Genomic DNA, 17,191 nt, shown 5'->3' with positions numbered 1-17,191 from the left:
GGGACTCAAACAGCAGTCGACTACATGGGAGTCCAGCGACATAGCCATCACGCTAACTGCTGGTCCCCACACAGTGATTCTTAATGTAAGCAGGGGAAGGTGATCAAGATAGATGACCCGTCCTGAAGGGATGTGGTCTCACATATTCCTAAGGTAGACCTAATCTCCTGGCTCAGACCTCCCCAGGTCTTCTATTGGATCGTGTGGAATTGCTGTCTTCCCAGCCCTCCTTCCCTTTTCTCCTGCACTCGATTACCTTCCAGATCCCCTGGTCAGTGCTGTCGCGTCCAGCATTGCTGCTCTCCCCGCCCTGCCGCCCCGGCCTAGCTCAGGTCTCTCCTCCATCCTGTTCCAGGCTGTAGACGCCCCATGATGATTCCTTCCTAAAGCATTGCGCATACTTCTCTGTAGGGAACCTCAGTGTCTCTAGGAGGGTGCTTTTCAAACTTCAGCATCCCCTGGAGGGCTTCGGTACAACAGGGATTGCTGAACCGCACCCAGAGATCTCTCATTCAGTAGGTCTGGTGCAAGGCCTGATAACTCACTTTCCTAAGAAGTGCCAGGTATTCCCTAGACCACCCTGTGAGGGTCTTGGCTCTAGGAGAGCCCCTCTTCCTTGGAGCCCAGGCCTACTCCGGTGTGTTCTTTTCAACTTCCCCACTCTCCTCTGCTCAGGCAGTGCGCCCCGGAGCCCCTCTGCTCACGAAGGATAACACTTGGGTTCCTGGCACACGAGTTTGTGTCAAACTCACCTGATTCCACCCCATTTTACAGCCATGAGAGCTCCTCAGTGGAATGCAGAAAGCCTTATTGCCCCTGAAAAATACCAGGAGTGAACGCGGACCAGGATGAGAGGAGCAGAAAGCGCCATGCTAAGTAGTGTCGTGAGGCCCTCCCATGAGCTGGCCTGGCCCGCCATCCCTCCAGGCCAGGCTCTGAAAGCCAGGGCGGGCTCAGGGCCAGGACGCAATTACGGCCAGGCTCCCGTGGCCTCGCGCCCACTTACTTTCCTGCTTCCTGTTTCCCTCCTTCTCCTTCTCCTTCTTGTCTGTCATTCGCCCCCCCTCCCCTTTCTCTTCCTACCTGGGCCCAGGTGCTCTGGTCTTTATGTGGCTTCAAGGGTAGAAGAGGCTTCTGATGCTTACTGTAAAACCACAGAACAGCTTCTGAATTCCAGGCTATTTGTGGGAGTGAAGGCACTGTTATGAGGACACGCTGCAGAGAGGACCTGTGAGTGCTGAGGAACACTCCTACGTTCATGTTTGGTTGGTTCTTGTTCACCAGAGAGTGTGTGTGCTTGCCAGAGTGAAATAGCGAGAGTGAGAGAGGAAGACAAGGCACCCGCAGTGGGACGTCATGCCACAATCCCTTCTCCTCTCTCTCTCTCTCTCCCCTTCCTTTTGGGATTCAGGTGCACAGACGCATGCGCCCAGTGTGTTTTTCAAGACATTGAGGCTGGGACTTTAACTGCACAGTTGGCCATGTGGTATCCCACTCCCTTCACCCCGACACCATGGGGCTGGCCCTACACATTCATGGGTTTTTATTTTTATATTTTAGAGAATTTTGGGGGGCTATAGGGCGTGTGCACTTGCCAGAGAGACAGAGATAGATGGAGAGATAGAAAATGAGAAATCACCCTCCCGCCGGGGAGAATGGCCATGCTGCATTCCCTTCTCCTCCATTCTTCTTAGGATTTTGGTCACGCACACACACACATTCCCAGAAAGTTTTAAGCTGCTTGGTCTGGAACTTGAACTGTGGGAGTCCAGCAACATAACCATTACACCATCTGCCAGCCCCTGCACATTAACATTGTAAAGGAAAGGGGCTGGCAGGTGGCGTGGTGGTTAAAGGCACTGGATTCCCACATGGCCGACCATGGTTCAAGTCCTGGACCTGGTGGCTTGCTTTCTCACTTCCCTCTCTCTGTCTCTTCCTGATCAAACTGGAAAATAATAATAAATAAAGTTAAATTAAAATAATTCTTTTAAAAAATATTGTTATACACACACACACATATATATAAAACATACCCTGAAAGTGGACACATGATGTCTACATTTTACAGAAAAGAAAACAAATTCAGAGATTGTCACACTAAAGCATGACACTAAAGAGAAAAGATTATTTTCGTCTTTACGCACATGAAGGATAACCTCTTTGCTGAATAAAGTCACATGACATGGTTAATAATTGTGGTTGGATAGAAGGTAATAGAAAGTTTCTGTTAAGACAAAGAGCTTATAGGAAGGGGAGTAACTTTCCTATTTTTTTAAATAATTCATGAAGTGGCCAACAGGTGGCATGGTGGTTAAGGGTGCCGGACTCCCATGTGGCTGACCGTGGTTTGAATCCCAGACCTGGCGACTTGCTTTCTCGGTTTCTTTCTCTCTCTCTTTTGCTCTGTCCCTCTCTGGCCACATTTAAAATAAATAAATAAATATAAAGAAAATAATTCTTTACAAAATCAAAAAGAGTTCATAAAGACAGATCTAGAGGTCCTTTCCTTAAAATAAAAGGTCTCCACATTGGGTCTTGCCCTGGAATCCCGTTTCCCCATCAGCACTGCCTACCCTAACTGACCACACTTTGAGACCCGGCTCTCTCCTCCCTTCCTTGTGGAGTCTTTCCTGTTTTCATTCATCAAACCTCAAGCCAGAAGTAATCTTCTACTGTTGCACAGTGCTTTCTCGTGACACCAGAATTCCTTGTGTTCATGGTCCAAGAGTTTCTTGAGTATTGCATATGTGAAGGCCCCTCCCTGAAATTAAAAATAATAATAGTAATATTAAATTAGAGGCTCTCCCATCATGGTAGTTGAACTTGCATTTTGTCAGCCTATAAAGACCAGCTGTGGGATTCCTGTGCTGTCTAGATCCCTTACGGTGTCTCTGCGGCCCAGGAGTGCTCAGCAGCTCAGTGGAAAATGCCCGTCCCTTGAGATTACTACAACGACTGCGCGAGCCTAGGGACATTCTCTCATCTGTGGGCAGTTCACCAAAGCGGGTGTGCTCACGAAGCCAGCAGAGGAAGACCAGGGACGTGCACAGCGACATCAAATTTGCATAACTACACATGGTACAGATAAAATGAATAAGGACCTGACTCAGCCCATCCGTATACTTCACAAATGATGATTTTAGTTAGCAGATGCCGTAGGAGAAACTGACGTTCCTAACGCTGTGTTGCAGCTGGCAAGGAGATAAAACAGTGGAAGTAATGCCGGAAAGCACGCAGATAACATCACAGAAGGCCCCCGAGTGGTGTGTCATTTCCCCAGCGCTGACAGGGCTGTCCTCTGTGCTAGTGATGGCAGCCACCTGAGAACCGTCCCAGCGGCTGTGCTAGCGGGAGAGTCCTGTCCTTTCTCGCTCTCTTGGGGGCCTACCTGGCAGGACCAGGGCCACTAGGTCAGTGAGCCTCTCTTCCTTTTTCCTCAGTTGTTTCCTCTTCCCAAAGATCTTTTTCACAGCTGTGCTGTCCTAGCCTTATTTCTTCTCCAAAGGTTGCACCTCCAGGTCAGTGATTGCTTTCCGGTAGAACACGAGCTTCGTTCACTCCGCACACTCATCCGAGCAGCCGTCCTGCAGGGAACTCTCCACGAGGCACGGCGGATTACATGGGAGCACATTAGGCTTTAGATGTTACTTTTTAATGGACAAACAAAACTTGTACATATTTTTGGTGTATAGCAGAAGGGATTTTTTCAGAACTATTGTACAATGTGACCACTCTCGTTAATAACAATGTATTATATACTTAAACACCACCTAGGCAGTAGATTCTAAGTTTTCTCACCACAAATAAGTACATGAGGGAATAGATAGGTTATTTGGCTTGATTTAGCTATTCCACAGTGTTTAACTACATCAAACTCTCATGTAGACTTTTTTTTAAATAATTTATTTTATTTTATTTATTTATTCATTTATTTCTTAATTTGACCAGAGAGAGACAGAGGGTGAGAGTGAGAGAGAGAGGAAGTGAGAAAGCAAGCCACCAGATTCAGGACTTGAACCCTGGTCGGCCATGTGGGAGTGTCCAGCACCTTAACCACCACGCCACCTGCTGGTCCCCTCTCATGTAGACTTTTTATTTTTTTTAATGTTTATTTATGTTCTGAGGCCAGCACGTGGTGTGGTGGTTATGTTGCTAGACTCCCAGATGGCTCACTGTGGTTTGAATCCTGGACTTGGCCATTTGAAAATCACACTGGGCACTTGTGTTTGCATGCCCAAAATCTCAGCAAGAGATTAGAGAAGGGACTGCAGTGCGGCCGTCCCCCTGGGGGGTGATTTCTGACTTTCCCTCTCTCTGTCTCTCTGGCAAGTGCCCATGCCCTATAGCAAAATCTTTAAAAAATATATGTGTTCTTTATTCATGATAGAGTGCATGTGTGCGAGAGAGCGCGAGAGAAGCTCTTCCACAGGGTCTGGTCAAACCACAGTCCTCCGCTGAAGTCTGCCGGCTCCTGGGCACTCCTATGCCCTGCATAGCTCAGGCTGGCTAGACCAGGGATTTGAACCACAGTCGCCAGGCGAGATCTAGCTCCTCCTGAGCTGCAGTTTACTGTAGCCCCACAGAGCCAGCCCGACTTTTTATTTGTAATGCATCCTTCTAACATTGCCCTCTGCCCCTTTTTCAACAGGGTACGAACGGCGCTCGAAGGTCCGCGCTCCTTGACAGCGACGAGCCCTTGGTGTACTTCTATGACGACGTCAGGACGCTGTACGAGGGTTTCCAGAGGGGCATACAGGTGTCAAGTAAGCATCCCGCTGCACTCACGGGGCTCACTGGGAAACGGTGGCCTTTCAGGTTTGATGTGCTCCGATCTGCCTACTTAGTGGGGTTCGAGTCTGTCTGCCTCCTCCCCTAACCACGGTTAGTCTCAAAGCTCACTGAACCCTCTAGATGTTTCCTGTGGCCGAGGGGCTTCATGGTTAGATCTGCGTTCAGTATCTTCCACATTGCGTGGAGAGTCACGTGTCCATTAACCCATGATGGGCTCTGATGTTTTCTGCGGCCTATTTTATTAGGCCCAGCCCAGCATTTTCAAGCTTACTTGACCATGAGACCCATATTTTGAGAAAGAAATTTTGACAGGACCAGCAGTTGGCATAATGGCTATGTTGCTAGACTCTCATGTAGTCGACCACCATTCGAGCCCCAGACCCGGTGTCTTAAACTCACACCAGACACGTGTGCGTGCATGCCCAAGATCCCGAGAGGAGAATGGAGAAGGGATTGAGGCGTGGCCATCCCCCCCCGGGGGGGTGATTTCTCACTTTCTGTCTCTCTGTCTGTCTCTGTCTTTCTGGCAAGTGCACATGCCCTATAGCAAAACCCTCTCAAAAAAACGTTGGCTCGAGGGGTTGCCCTGAATTGTTCACTGTGCCGTGAGGGACTCCATGACGTCCGTCACTTTCCTCATGCCCAGCGCCTCCCTTTATGCAAAGACAGCAGTAATGTATTCTCATTAATGTTTGAAAACACAGAAGTTCACCTTTTTTCCAAAACCTTCCTGGTCAGTTATGTCCATCCCCTACCTTCAAATGAGGCGTTTTCTGCTCCCAGCGTCTATACCTACTTCTGCGACAGCCCTCATGGCACGGAGGTGCTCGCCTGGCATTCTGTGCCACCGTCCTGTGCCTTGCCAGGCTTCTCTGTACACAGCGCTGACTGCCCAGCACACACTAGGTGCTGCATTAATGCACCCTCAGGGAAGGAAGGACAGCCTCTGGTTCTCCCACCCGGCTGGGCTTTTAGCCTCTTCATTTTTGCGAATGCCCTCTTCCCCTGTGACATTAACCTTGGGATCCATACTTTGTTAGTTACATCGTTGGGTGGTTAGCTTTCACGTGAAAATGCTGTTTTTTACTTTTTGTAGTTTACTATATGGACATGTGTGCTTGCTGGAGATAGACAGCGACAGATAGAGGAGGGGAGTGAGGAAGCATCCCCCCCTGGGGATGGCTACACTGCAATCCTTTCTCCTCCAGTCTTCTGGCAGCATTTTGGGCACACATAACACACATGCCTGGTGGGTTTTTCAAGATGCAGGTCTGAGGCTTGAACTGCTCAGTCAACCATGTGGAATCCAGCCCCTTTAACCTGCATACCACCTGGCCAGGTTAGCGTTTACTTTAGACACTGCTAGCTAGATTGTAGTCTCCTTACAGACAGGGACAGTGCAATATCCCCTTAATACAGGGCATGTCATTTGTGCTCAGGAAGTGCCCATTTTAGGGATCAGCAGTTAGCGTAATGGCTATGTCACTGGACTCCCAGCGGTAGCTGACCACGGTTCAAGTCCTGGACCCAGTGGCTTAAACTCACACCAGGCGCGTGTGTGTGCATGCCCAAGATCCCAAGAGGAGAATGGAAGAGAAGGGATTGCGGCATGGCCATCTCCCCTGGGGGGTGATTTCTCACTTTCTGTCTCTCTGTCTCTCTCTCTCTTTCTGGTGAGCGCACGCGCCCTATAGCAAAAAAATTAAAAAAAAGAAGTGCCCATTTTACTTGATACTGGTAAAGTTGGATATTACAGTTCATGGTATTTGCCCCAATATGCCTATAAGTGGGGTCGTTAAGCCTCACTTCAAAGGTAAAGCAAGTTTACTTGTACATGATTTAATTTGTGAACTCCTTCAAAGTTAGCGTCAAAGCAAGGGTCTATCTGTGATAAAAAATATCCATAAGGTAGAGCAGCTGAACACAGGCCACATGAAAGAGTGAGTGTGAGTGTGTGTGTGTGTGTGTGTGTGTGTGTGTGTATTCGTGCACACCCATTTTTCACCATTACCAAAAAGCATCTATTTAGATTCTTTCCAAGGTAGCAATGGAATGGTGTATGTAACTGACATTTTACTTCTAACTCTTCCCCTGATCTTTTTCCAAAAATTATTTAATTTTATTTACTAGTAGTATTTCTTTTTTTGAGAGGTTTTTGCTATAGGGCGCGTGCACTCACCAGAAAGACAGAGATGAGACAGAAAGTGAAAAATCACCCCCCAAGGGGGATGGCCACGCCACAATCCCTTCTCCTCCATTCTCCTCTCAGGATCTTGGGCACGTACACACACGCGCCCGGCGTGAGTTTAAGCCACCGGGTCTGGGACTTGAACCGTGGTCAACTACGTGGGAGTTCAGCAACACAGCCATTATGCTAACTGCTAGTCCCCTATTAGTAGTAATTTTTAATTTGCTATAGGGCATGTGTGCTCACCAGAGAGAGAAAAAAGTGAGAAAGTAAGCCGCCAGGTCCAGGGACCCGAACCATGATCAGCACCTTAACCACCACGCCACCTGCTGACCCCTTCCCTGATCTTAAGACACGTCACATAATTTATTTGGCCATTTACTCTACTTAGAAAATGAAGGTTCTTCTATGATGTTTCAGGGATGGTGAAGGAAAATAAGTTCAGTTTTCTTAATCTATACTGATTGATAAGGGAGCTTCTTCAGGTTACATTTTTCTTCTTCTTCTTTTTTTTTTTTTTTCTGCAGAAGCTTTTAATTCTAACCTATGAGTACCAGCATATGGTGAAATAGCTACTATGTCACTGGACTCCCATGTAGTCGACCACGGTTCGAGTTCCAGACCTGTGGCTAAACTCACATCGGGCGCATGTGCGTGCATGCCCAAGATCCCGAAAGGAGAATGGAGGAGAAGGGATTGCGGCGTGGCCATCCCCCCAGGGGGTGATTTCTTGCTTTCTCTCTGTCTTTCTAGTAAGCGCATGCGTTGCATAGCAAAAACCTCTCAAAAAAAAAAAAAATTCTAACTTCTGATTTCGTTAGGCCACCGTAGGATCTGAGTTTTGCTCTTTTATGGGAGAGCAAAACTCAGCATTTGGATAAGGATGAGGTGGTTGGAAGTTTACTGGGTAATGGGAGAAGCCAACCTAGAGGTTTTAAGCCTAATATTAAAATAAAACAAAAACAAAAACAGCCAGGGAGCCATGGGTAAAGACTGCATTTTCTGTTTATCAGTGCCACTCATCTCTGACCGTGCTTTGTATCACCTGGGGAGCTTTTAAAAAATACTAAGGCCCACCGTCTCCCTCCAGTTACCTCAGAAATGTCATTAGTAGGGCCTGGATGTAGTGCATTTTTTAGGAATCCACAAGCTTTTTCTGTAAAGGGGCAGGTAGTATATCTTTCAGTCACATGGTCTCTGCTCTAGCTACCCAGCTGTGGCCCGAGATAACCTGTGCATGAATGAGGGTGGCTGTGTTCCCGTGACACCGCACTTACGGAGACAGGCGGGCGGCCGGACCTGGTGCTTTAGCCTGGTTTGCCAGTCCCTGCTCTCAATAATAAATAGCACTCATGCATGTCACTGATGTGCCTTCTCCCCGAAGAGAGCAACGTCCGGTGGGATGGCCCTGTCTTTATTACAGGCCCTGCAACCTGGAGACAGTCTGAGAATAGGCCCCTCCTGTTTTCATCATGGCTGTGTCCAGCCTGTGTCCTCCCGTCCTCCTGACTGATTCTCGAACCCACGGGTGCATCACACTTCTCTAGGCCACCTCGGGTGGGGCCGTTCTCTTGCCTTCTCCCTACTCCCTCATGTCCTCAAGCCAAAGCAGAACCCCTTCATGAACGCTCAGGCTCAGAACAGCGTGGGTGTGGTATGGCCTTTTCTGCCTAGTTGAATCCTAAATCGGAATCAGGGCACATCCTGATATTTCTTAACTTGTTTGCCCTTGTGCATGTCCTCTTATTTCCCCTCATTTTGGATCTTTCCGTGTTTTTTTTTTTTTTTCTTTTTTACCCATGTACTTGTGTTCCAGGTAATTCTTGATACCTTTGGTCACACCATAGAATCTGGGCACAGAAAACATTGTCTCTTCCTTTACACATTTTGAGTTAGAATGCTTCAAACTCCTTTAGAAATGTTGAGGGCTACCTCCTCTGAAAAACCTACAGCAGAATCTCTCCCACTCAGCTACTGGGTGGTCCAGTGGGTGTTACAGAGGAGGTCACGCGGTGCGTGTCCTTAATCATACTTGTCTTTAAAAGTCTCTTTATTTCCCTTTTCTGCCCATTTAAGAAACAAAACAGAAACAAGCAAATAATAAATCAGACCAAAACCCAGGGAGCAAACATCTCCTATCTGAATTCACATTTTCTTGGTTTTTAAGTTTCTTTCTTTCATGTCAGAGAGCCAAGCACCACAACAGGTGTCAGGCCATACTTGCCCTTCCCTGTCGGCCTCAGCCAGCCAGGATCACGGGCAGGTGCAGGGCAGGTCCAGGTCCACGTGGGAAGCAAACCCCAATCTCCCGCGTGGCTTCCAGCATTGCAGAGCTTTGAGCTACTGCTGTGCCCCTCAGCCAGGCCTGCACTTACCATTTCTAACCTGAGGCCTAGAGTCTACAGACTTCGTAGAATGAGGTGGGATACAAATTGAACTCCAGGAATAGTGCTATATGCTAAGCTCATCCTTTTTCTCTTCTTTATTATTTGTTTAGATAATGGCCCTTGTTTAGGCTCTCGGAAACCAGACCAACCCTATGAATGGCTTTCATACAAGCAGGTGAGTTTTCTGGCTCCGTGGACTCCTCGGCAAGCTGTGGTGTGTTCACGAGGTATTCTTGGAGCCCTGGGGTGTAGGGGCTGAGAGTTCCTGCTGCCTGTGTGCTGGGTGAGCTTGGAACTTCAGGATAAACAGGAACATGCAGATGGGACAGATGTAACACAAAGATTCGGGGGAAACTAGATACGTACTATAGCTGGTGATTTTAAACACTTGTTTTAGGGGTTAGGTTTTTGCCATAGGGTTATGCTTTTGCCACATATACCCACCAGAGAGAAACAGAGACAGAAAATGAGAAACCACCCTCTAGGGGGGACGGACATAATGCAATCCGTCTCCTCGATTCTCCTCTTACGATTTTGGGCATGCATGCACACGTGCCAGAGTGATTTTCAAGCCACCTGGTCCAGGGCTTGAACCATGGTTAGTCATGTGGAAGTCCACACCTTACCCACCATGCCACCTGTTTGCCCCTAAGGCACTTTATTTTAAAACTAATGTGGATTCATTATGGAATATAATTTGTAAGATAAAATTCTAGGAAATACTTGAAATAGATCATTCCTTACCCAGAACTCCTAGTGGACAGAGTAAGACAGCTCCTCTCTGCCTGAAGGGTACTAGAAAAACTTAGAAGCCCCTCTGTGGAATGTCCCTCTTATTTCATGGCTGAGGGGAACATGCCCCAGGAGGAGATGCAACTGTCTCACACCACGGCTGGTTATGGCAGAACCAGGACCAGAAGGGAGGTCTGCGGCCTGCTGGGACCGGGCTCGTCTAGCGCATCACATTGGTCCTCAGAGCACGCTTCACCAGCCCACCACCCGTGTGACATTTAACCCCACGGCAGCCGTGGAGAAGGCTCCTGTTACTGCATAACCCAAGGAGGCAGGAGTTGGGACTTTTTACTCTTGTCCCTCCTTCAGGCCCTGCTGGTTGACAGCTGCAGCTGGTTACATAGTGTGTGAATGGCAGGAGGACCTTGCTGTTTAGTTCTGTTTTTCCCATGATCACGGTAAATGTTGGTGCCAGGCTCCCGCCCACCCAGGTCCAGGGGTACCCTGAGGAGATGGGTGAGGTTGGAAGTGTCAGCCCTGCCCCTCCGTTTCCAGAGCAGGGGCCCAGGAAGCAGCTCTGTCCCTGGGCGCTCGCTCCTCCCTGCTCTCAGGGCAGGTGATGGCTGGTGAGTACAAACGTGCTTCCTCCATCTGTGTTTTGTGCGAGAGGTGTTCTTAGTGGCGAGTGTGCTGGGGGTTGTCAGGTGGGCCACGAAGCTGCACTCATGGGAGTGAGTTCTTCCTTCTTGGGCCGAAACTCCTGGTTTCTTCCCTCAGTCTCCGAGGGTGACAGGGTGTAGAAGGCTTTGCTGGAGCAGCGTTCTCCCCCTCCAAAGAGTGAAGAGGTGACTCACTACCCGCCCAGAGGAGGAGGAATGAGCTGAGGATCGGGTGACTGGAGGGATTTCCCTGTTTTGATTTTGCCTTACCGGAGCCAGACAGTAGTTTCCAAGGTCCCTCGTTTTCCCTGGAGGTGCAAACAGTGTATGCTTTGGACACAGCATGGCACGATGGCCTTAAGGCCTCCCAGAACCTTCCGGTGCTTTCTGAACAACTTCTGTTGTATTTATTGGCCGGAAGAGAAAAGACCCACGTGTTACAGATTAGATTTTCAAGGCAGGTTGAAAATCAGTTCGATGTGATGTTTCTGATGGCGTTTCTGTGATTGCACGTTTCAGCTGGAGGCTGGTAAAGGATTCAAATTGGACGGAACCGGAGCGATTTGCACATTTAAATCTGTTTTGTCCCCCACCCCCGTCCCCATTCCCACAATGAATCTAACCTTTTGGGAGCTAGGAATCCCTGGGAGATTTTTTTGAAGAAAGATATAGGCCATCCTTCTAGAAATAAGATGTATGCATATTGTCCTCAGAAGCTGTGCAAACAGTGGCAGGTATTTCTCAGAGCTCCGTCCCTTCAGTGCACCCGGGAGCTGTGAACTAGCCGCTGGAGGAGGCGATTTGCCTCTTCATGTTATTCTGCCGCCTTGCCGGTGCCGGGCCGTTCCCACGGGCAGGGCTGCGTGGGGCTGTGTGCCAGAACCCACAGGTTTCAGGCCAGGGATCAGGTGTGGCTTTATTTCTTACAGGCATGGGTGTGCTTTCAAAGTACTGTTGACAATCCACCAATTGAGAAGAAAGAAAATAACTTTAAGTTTTGAGATTTTTAAAAGAAATTTTTGGGGCCAGCAGGTGGTGTGGTGGTTAAGGCACTGGACTCCCACAAGGCCAATTGTGGTTCAAATCCTGGAGCTGGTAGCTTACTTTCTCACTTTCCTTCTCTGTGTGTGTGTGTGTCTCTCTCTCTCCGGTCAAATTTGAAAAAAATAATAAATTAAATAATTATTTTTTAAAAAAGAAACTTAATGAATTTGGGGTAGGATGGGGAGAAGACAGGGGTGGGTATGTATAGTCCTGCCTAATTTTTTGTGACTCTACATATTTTAAGTAGTTGTTATAATAAAATTGATTTCTGTTACACTGTTTACCACTGTTAACAACACCGTCCTAAGTTTGATGTGGTTTTCACAGTTGTCATATCTGGTCAGTAGATAGCGCTCTTTCAGAAACGGGCCCTCACTGAATCATCCACCTACTGGTGGGTCATTCTCCTCCAGAGGAGTTTTTTTGCTTTAACTAACTTTGAAATATGTGTCTTTGGACATAAGACTTTTCAAAGTCTCCTTCTAAGATGGAATGATTTCCTAAGAACAACTTCACAAGAATGGAGTTGTAGAGCCTAAAGATAAGAGCTTGCTTTCTTTCTTTTTTTTTGGAGAGGTTTTTGCTATAGGGTGTGCATGCTCACCAGAAAGACAGAGAGAGACATAGAGACAGAAAGCGAGAAATCACCCCCCAGGGGGGATGGCCACACCGCAATCCTTTCTCCTCCATTCTCCTCTAGGGATCTTGGACATGCACACACATGCGCCTGGTGTGAGTTTAAGCCACCAGGTCCAGGACTCGAACCACAGTCGACTACGTGGGAGTCCAGCGACATAGCCATTACGCTAACTGCTGGTCCCAGAGCTTGCTATTTTTGTTTTTAAAGGTCTCTCAAAAAACTTGCTGTTTTTGTGTTTAGGCCAAATGACAGGTTTTAGCTGCTGTGCTGCTTTTCATAAATACAAAATAAAGCAAAAACAAAAACAAACTACACCCCTGTACTGAGAGGGAGGGAGCCACGAGGAAAAAGAAAGAAGCAAAACATTTAAGGGACACAGAAATGGGAAGTATCTGCTGACGATAACGTGCACGGTCAGATCATTGACTGGATTAATGCACGGTTTATTCATGCTGGGAAAATTCGTTTTGTATGTCGTCATTCTACACCGTGATTGAAGGTATATAAAATAATGTTATAAAATTAAATGACAAAAAAGCAAGAAGTATAATAACCCGGCTGTATACCAAAGTGTAATCGCTTGTGTCCCACGCTATTAGGATGAGATTAATTTGCTTTGCAGAAGGAATCCTACAGTCGTTTTTACAGCAAGTTCTGTCAACTGCAACCTTGTGTTTTACAAAGATGTGTCGATAAAGGAGTATCTGTCTGTCCCTCCTCGCCTTCTGTGTGCAGCTTGCCGGCCGGGATTCGAGTCTGGTCAGCTCGGAGCCCTGCGACAGAGCCTGACGCTGTTTCTGTTGTGTCTCCTCCCATTTCAGGTTTCAGAACTGTCGGAGTGCATCGGCTCAGCGCTGATCCAGAAGGGCTTCAAGGCTTCCCCAGATCAATTCATTGGCATCTTTGCTCAAAATAGACCTGAGGTATTCATCGTCAGAGACCTCACTGTGGATTTGGGGGCTCAGGTGGAAGAGCCAGGCCGAGGTCATACCTGATTCCACCGAGAACATAGCTTTGTGTTACACCCTGGAGAGTTCCACGTGAAAGCCTGAGCCAGGGACTTCCTAGCCTATAAGAGGGAAAACATACATGTGTATTTTTATTATTTGCTTTTGCTTTTTTAAACCAGTTCCCCCAACAAAATCTTTAGAATAATTAATGTATAAAGAAGCCCGCTTACTTTAAGGACTACCCTTGTGATTAGGAAAATAGCACCAGCACATTAAGAAGAAACTTTTGTTCACACCAAATCCTCATCTTTCCTTTCTGAAAAGTAGGAGGCTTTCTCTCTGGTGCTATCACAAAGTTGCAGATCCCACAGGCAGTGGGGAGAAAGCTCCTCACTGTGAGCTGGCCTGCATTTAGCCGTCCGACTGGCATTTGGCTGTCTAGGCCCAGCGTGGTACTTCAGTAAGCCATTTATGAAAGCGAATTTCAATGAGAAGCTCTCTTGGAGACACTGCGTATCGTGTTCGCCCACAGCGTAGAGGGCTTGGAGCTGAAGAAATTGAATTTATTTTTATGCCTACTTGTGTTCAAAAGACATGTTGGCTCAATCCCTCTGCTACTGATTATTTTATAAATTCGAACGACTTCTTAGAGTTTTATGTCCTGCCAAGAGAGGAACAGCGTTTTCCGTAGCGGAGTGATAACCAGGCTCATGGAATTTCATTTCTTTCATTCCAAAGGAAAACATCCAAAATATTTGATTCAGTGGAACTTTCTCATGAATCTACCACGTATTCGTACTTCAAAGAGTAGATTCCTTCCTGTGTTTGTGATTTCATTCCACAGCTGTTTATTGAGCTTCTGCTGTGTGCCAGATACTGTGAGAGGCATCAGAGCACACAGTGCCTTAGGTCCCCTTCCTGAGGTACCATGTAAGGAAAGACACACTCATAAGCTGATACGTGTAATGTGGTAAGTGCAGACACAGGTCAGGCTTAAGGGAGCTCCATCAAGGAGGACTTCCTGGAGGTGGTGTCTGAGTAGAATCTCAGGGGAATTAAAGACAGGGAAGCTAAAGAAGTGCCAGTGTACATTCATATCAAACAGCACACGTGTGTCACGGAATGAAGCATTTTGTGTGGTGGAGCATGGAGTGGCAGAATAAGAACGGTAAAGAGAACCGTATGTGTCATTCATGCCCTGCTAAGGATTTAGTTGGGCCCGGTGTCCATGCTGGAAGCTCGAAATCCATTCCACAAAAAAAAAAAAAAAAAAAAACACTGAGTTTCAGGCCATGGGACGGAGCTGCCCTCCCTTCCAACGGCAGCGGTGCATTTATCTGTGCCATGTACCAGAGTTCTGCCAGAGATTTATTTGAGAGGTACACCTGGACATAATGGGGGGCCCCTGAGGGATTAGGAGTGAAAGACTGATCTTCACTGTGGTCTTAGAGGAAGGAAAGTCACCCTGCGGCCAGTGAGTTTAGAGGCAAGATGAGCAATTACCGTATCCCTTCTTCCCTTCACTGCTTTTCTGGGGAGGTTTCTGCCACGTTTCCTGTTAGGCACGTGGGTGCCCTCCTTGCCCTATGCCCAGGCTCAACCATGCGTTGCTACCGGATTGATCTTCCTCAAGCCCCACAGCCACGGTGTGTCCTAGAAACCCTCCGTGGCTTCTGCACTGCCTGGGAAACAGGACCAGCCTCCTCCGCACACAGCTTGCGTCAGTCCAGCTCTGTAGCCTTAGTCACCCCCCACTCCCCTGCCAGCAGCGGCCCTGCCAGCCAGGTTGCTCACCGATACGTGCCCTGCCTTGATGGTGCAGTCCCCTCTTGGACCCTTCTTACCTGCCCCTCCCACCTCCCAAAACCAAATCGTGTTTTTCTTGCAAAAGGCAAGCCCAGTTACCTTCCCCATAGGTATGTGCCGTGGCCTTCACTGAAGTGGACTCTCCCACCTCTGAGTCAGCCCTTAGCTTGGGTTGTTAATGATCTTTTCACACATTTGCCTCAGTTCTTCAGGCAGATTGTAGTTTCTTTTGAAGGAGAGGACAGTTTTCTTCTTCTTAGGAGACTCTTATGGCTCTTGGCACAAAGTAGTAGCTACACGATTGTCATTTGCTTCATCAATCTTTTTTTAAAGAGGTTTTTGCTATAGGACGCATGCACTCACCAGACAGAGACAGAGAGACAGAAAGCGAGAAATAACCCCCCGGGGGGATGGCCATGCTGCAATCCCTTCTCCTCCATTCTCCTCTCGGGATCTTGGGCACGCACGCACACACACCCGGCATGAGTTTAAGCCACCAGGTCCGGGATGCGAACCGTGGTCGACTACGTGGGAGTCCAGCGACATAGCCATTACGCTAACTGCTGGTCCCTCATCAAATGTTTTCACGTTGAGTCTCTGAGTACTGTGCTCCTTGGAGGGATTCGTGATGATCTCGTGTTCTCTCCCAACCTTTCCTGTTTGTCTAGTGGGTGATCATTGAACAGGGATGCTTCGCTTACTCAATGGTGGTCGTGCCTCTTTATGATACGCTTGGAACCGAAGCCATCACGTACGTAGTCAACAAAGGTACGTCTGTGATCTTGGCATGGATGTTGGCCTACTTACTGGTTCAGTCTTGTGGCTTTGCATTTGCTAATGTTTGATTTATAGGGATCTTACATTTCAATGTACATCTACCTTTCCATTCAAAGAACACAGTCTGTAATATAGATATTAGAGAGTTAAGCTTGTAACATCCCAGAGCTTATTCCTCATTGTGTCCCTTCATTTACAGCTGAACTCTCTCTGGTTTTCGTTGACAAGCCAGAGAAGGCCAGGCTCTTATTAGAGGGTGTAGAAAATAAGTTAACACCAGGCCTTAAAATTATCGTTCTCATGGATGCCTGCAGCAGTGAGCTCGTGGACCGAGGCAAGAAGTGTGGGATTGAAGTCACCACCATGAAGGCCATGGAGGTGAGTTCTGCCCTGCCTCCTTCCCTGAGAGTTTCCCGGAGGACATCCGGCCCAGCCGGGAAGCCCAGACCTGCCGTGCACTTCCAACTCTGACTGGCTATCCCAGCAACCCCAAACAGGTAGCTGGAATTCCTGTCTTCCTCCTGGAAAGGAGAACTCTACACACATGCCTGGTATTGACACATCACAGCTTACAGAAGTACTCTCATAAAGGGAGCTGCAAGTGTTCACATATTCACTCCGGAGCACGGCCTAGCCAGACCAATAAATGCCTAAAACTGTAACTTTCAGTTGAGGCAGCTGGGATTTACATGTATATGTCCTCTGTCGACTTTAATGTATTTTACTTACTGATTTGTCTCTAAAACTGAACCTGCTATGGGGCTACTTCAAAAAGCTTGTGGAAAGTAGAGTTAAACTCTGAGTTTATTTTGATGAAGAATTTTTTAATTCATGCAGTTTTCATAATGCGCATTTGCCTTGAACTTTCGGGAGACCTCTTGTCTAGAAATCGGCCTTGTTATTCCTGTTCCCATAAATATGTACAGTTGTTCTGTGTCAGTTTAAAAATGGTTAATGTGGGAAATTTTATCTGCATTTTACCATCATCAAAACATTTTTTCACAAAAATTACATAGATGCGTAAGTGACTAAAGACCAAAATATAAAGTATAAAAAATCTTAATTTTTAGGACTGGCCCCCTAGCACAGAGGTTAAGCCCCATGTTTAAGGAGCCAGGTCCCACATGACCAACCATAGTTCAAATCCCAGCCCTGGCAGCTTGAAAAACACGCCAGGTGCACGTGTATGTCCAAAATCCTGATGAGAGGAAAGA

General features: G+C 47.5%; 1 protein-coding gene across 4 annotated transcripts in view; it reads left to right on the top strand.

Moving 5' to 3' along the window:
• ACSL1 (acyl-CoA synthetase long chain family member 1) overlaps positions 1 to 17,191 on the top strand; it is a 79,335-nt gene that overhangs the window by 35,297 nt on the left and 26,847 nt on the right. For all 4 annotated transcript variants that reach the window (XM_027776607.1, XM_027776606.1, XM_014592372.2 and 1 more), the window contains 5 exons: positions 4,652 to 4,766; positions 9,480 to 9,544; positions 13,266 to 13,367; positions 15,869 to 15,968; positions 16,177 to 16,355. In XM_027776607.1, coding sequence (XP_027632408.1) covers positions 4,652 to 4,766; positions 9,480 to 9,544; positions 13,266 to 13,367; positions 15,869 to 15,968; positions 16,177 to 16,355 — 561 coding nt within the window. The remainder of the gene's footprint in view (positions 1 to 4,651; positions 4,767 to 9,479; positions 9,545 to 13,265; positions 13,368 to 15,868; positions 15,969 to 16,176; positions 16,356 to 17,191) is intronic.

Source organism: Tupaia chinensis, unplaced genomic scaffold (assembly GCF_000334495.1).
Source record: "Tupaia chinensis unplaced genomic scaffold, TupChi_1.0 Scaffold000685_1, whole genome shotgun sequence".
Classification (NCBI taxonomy): domain Eukaryota; kingdom Metazoa; phylum Chordata; class Mammalia; order Scandentia; family Tupaiidae; genus Tupaia; species Tupaia belangeri.
This window is presented reverse-complemented; position numbering and strand designations above follow the sequence as displayed.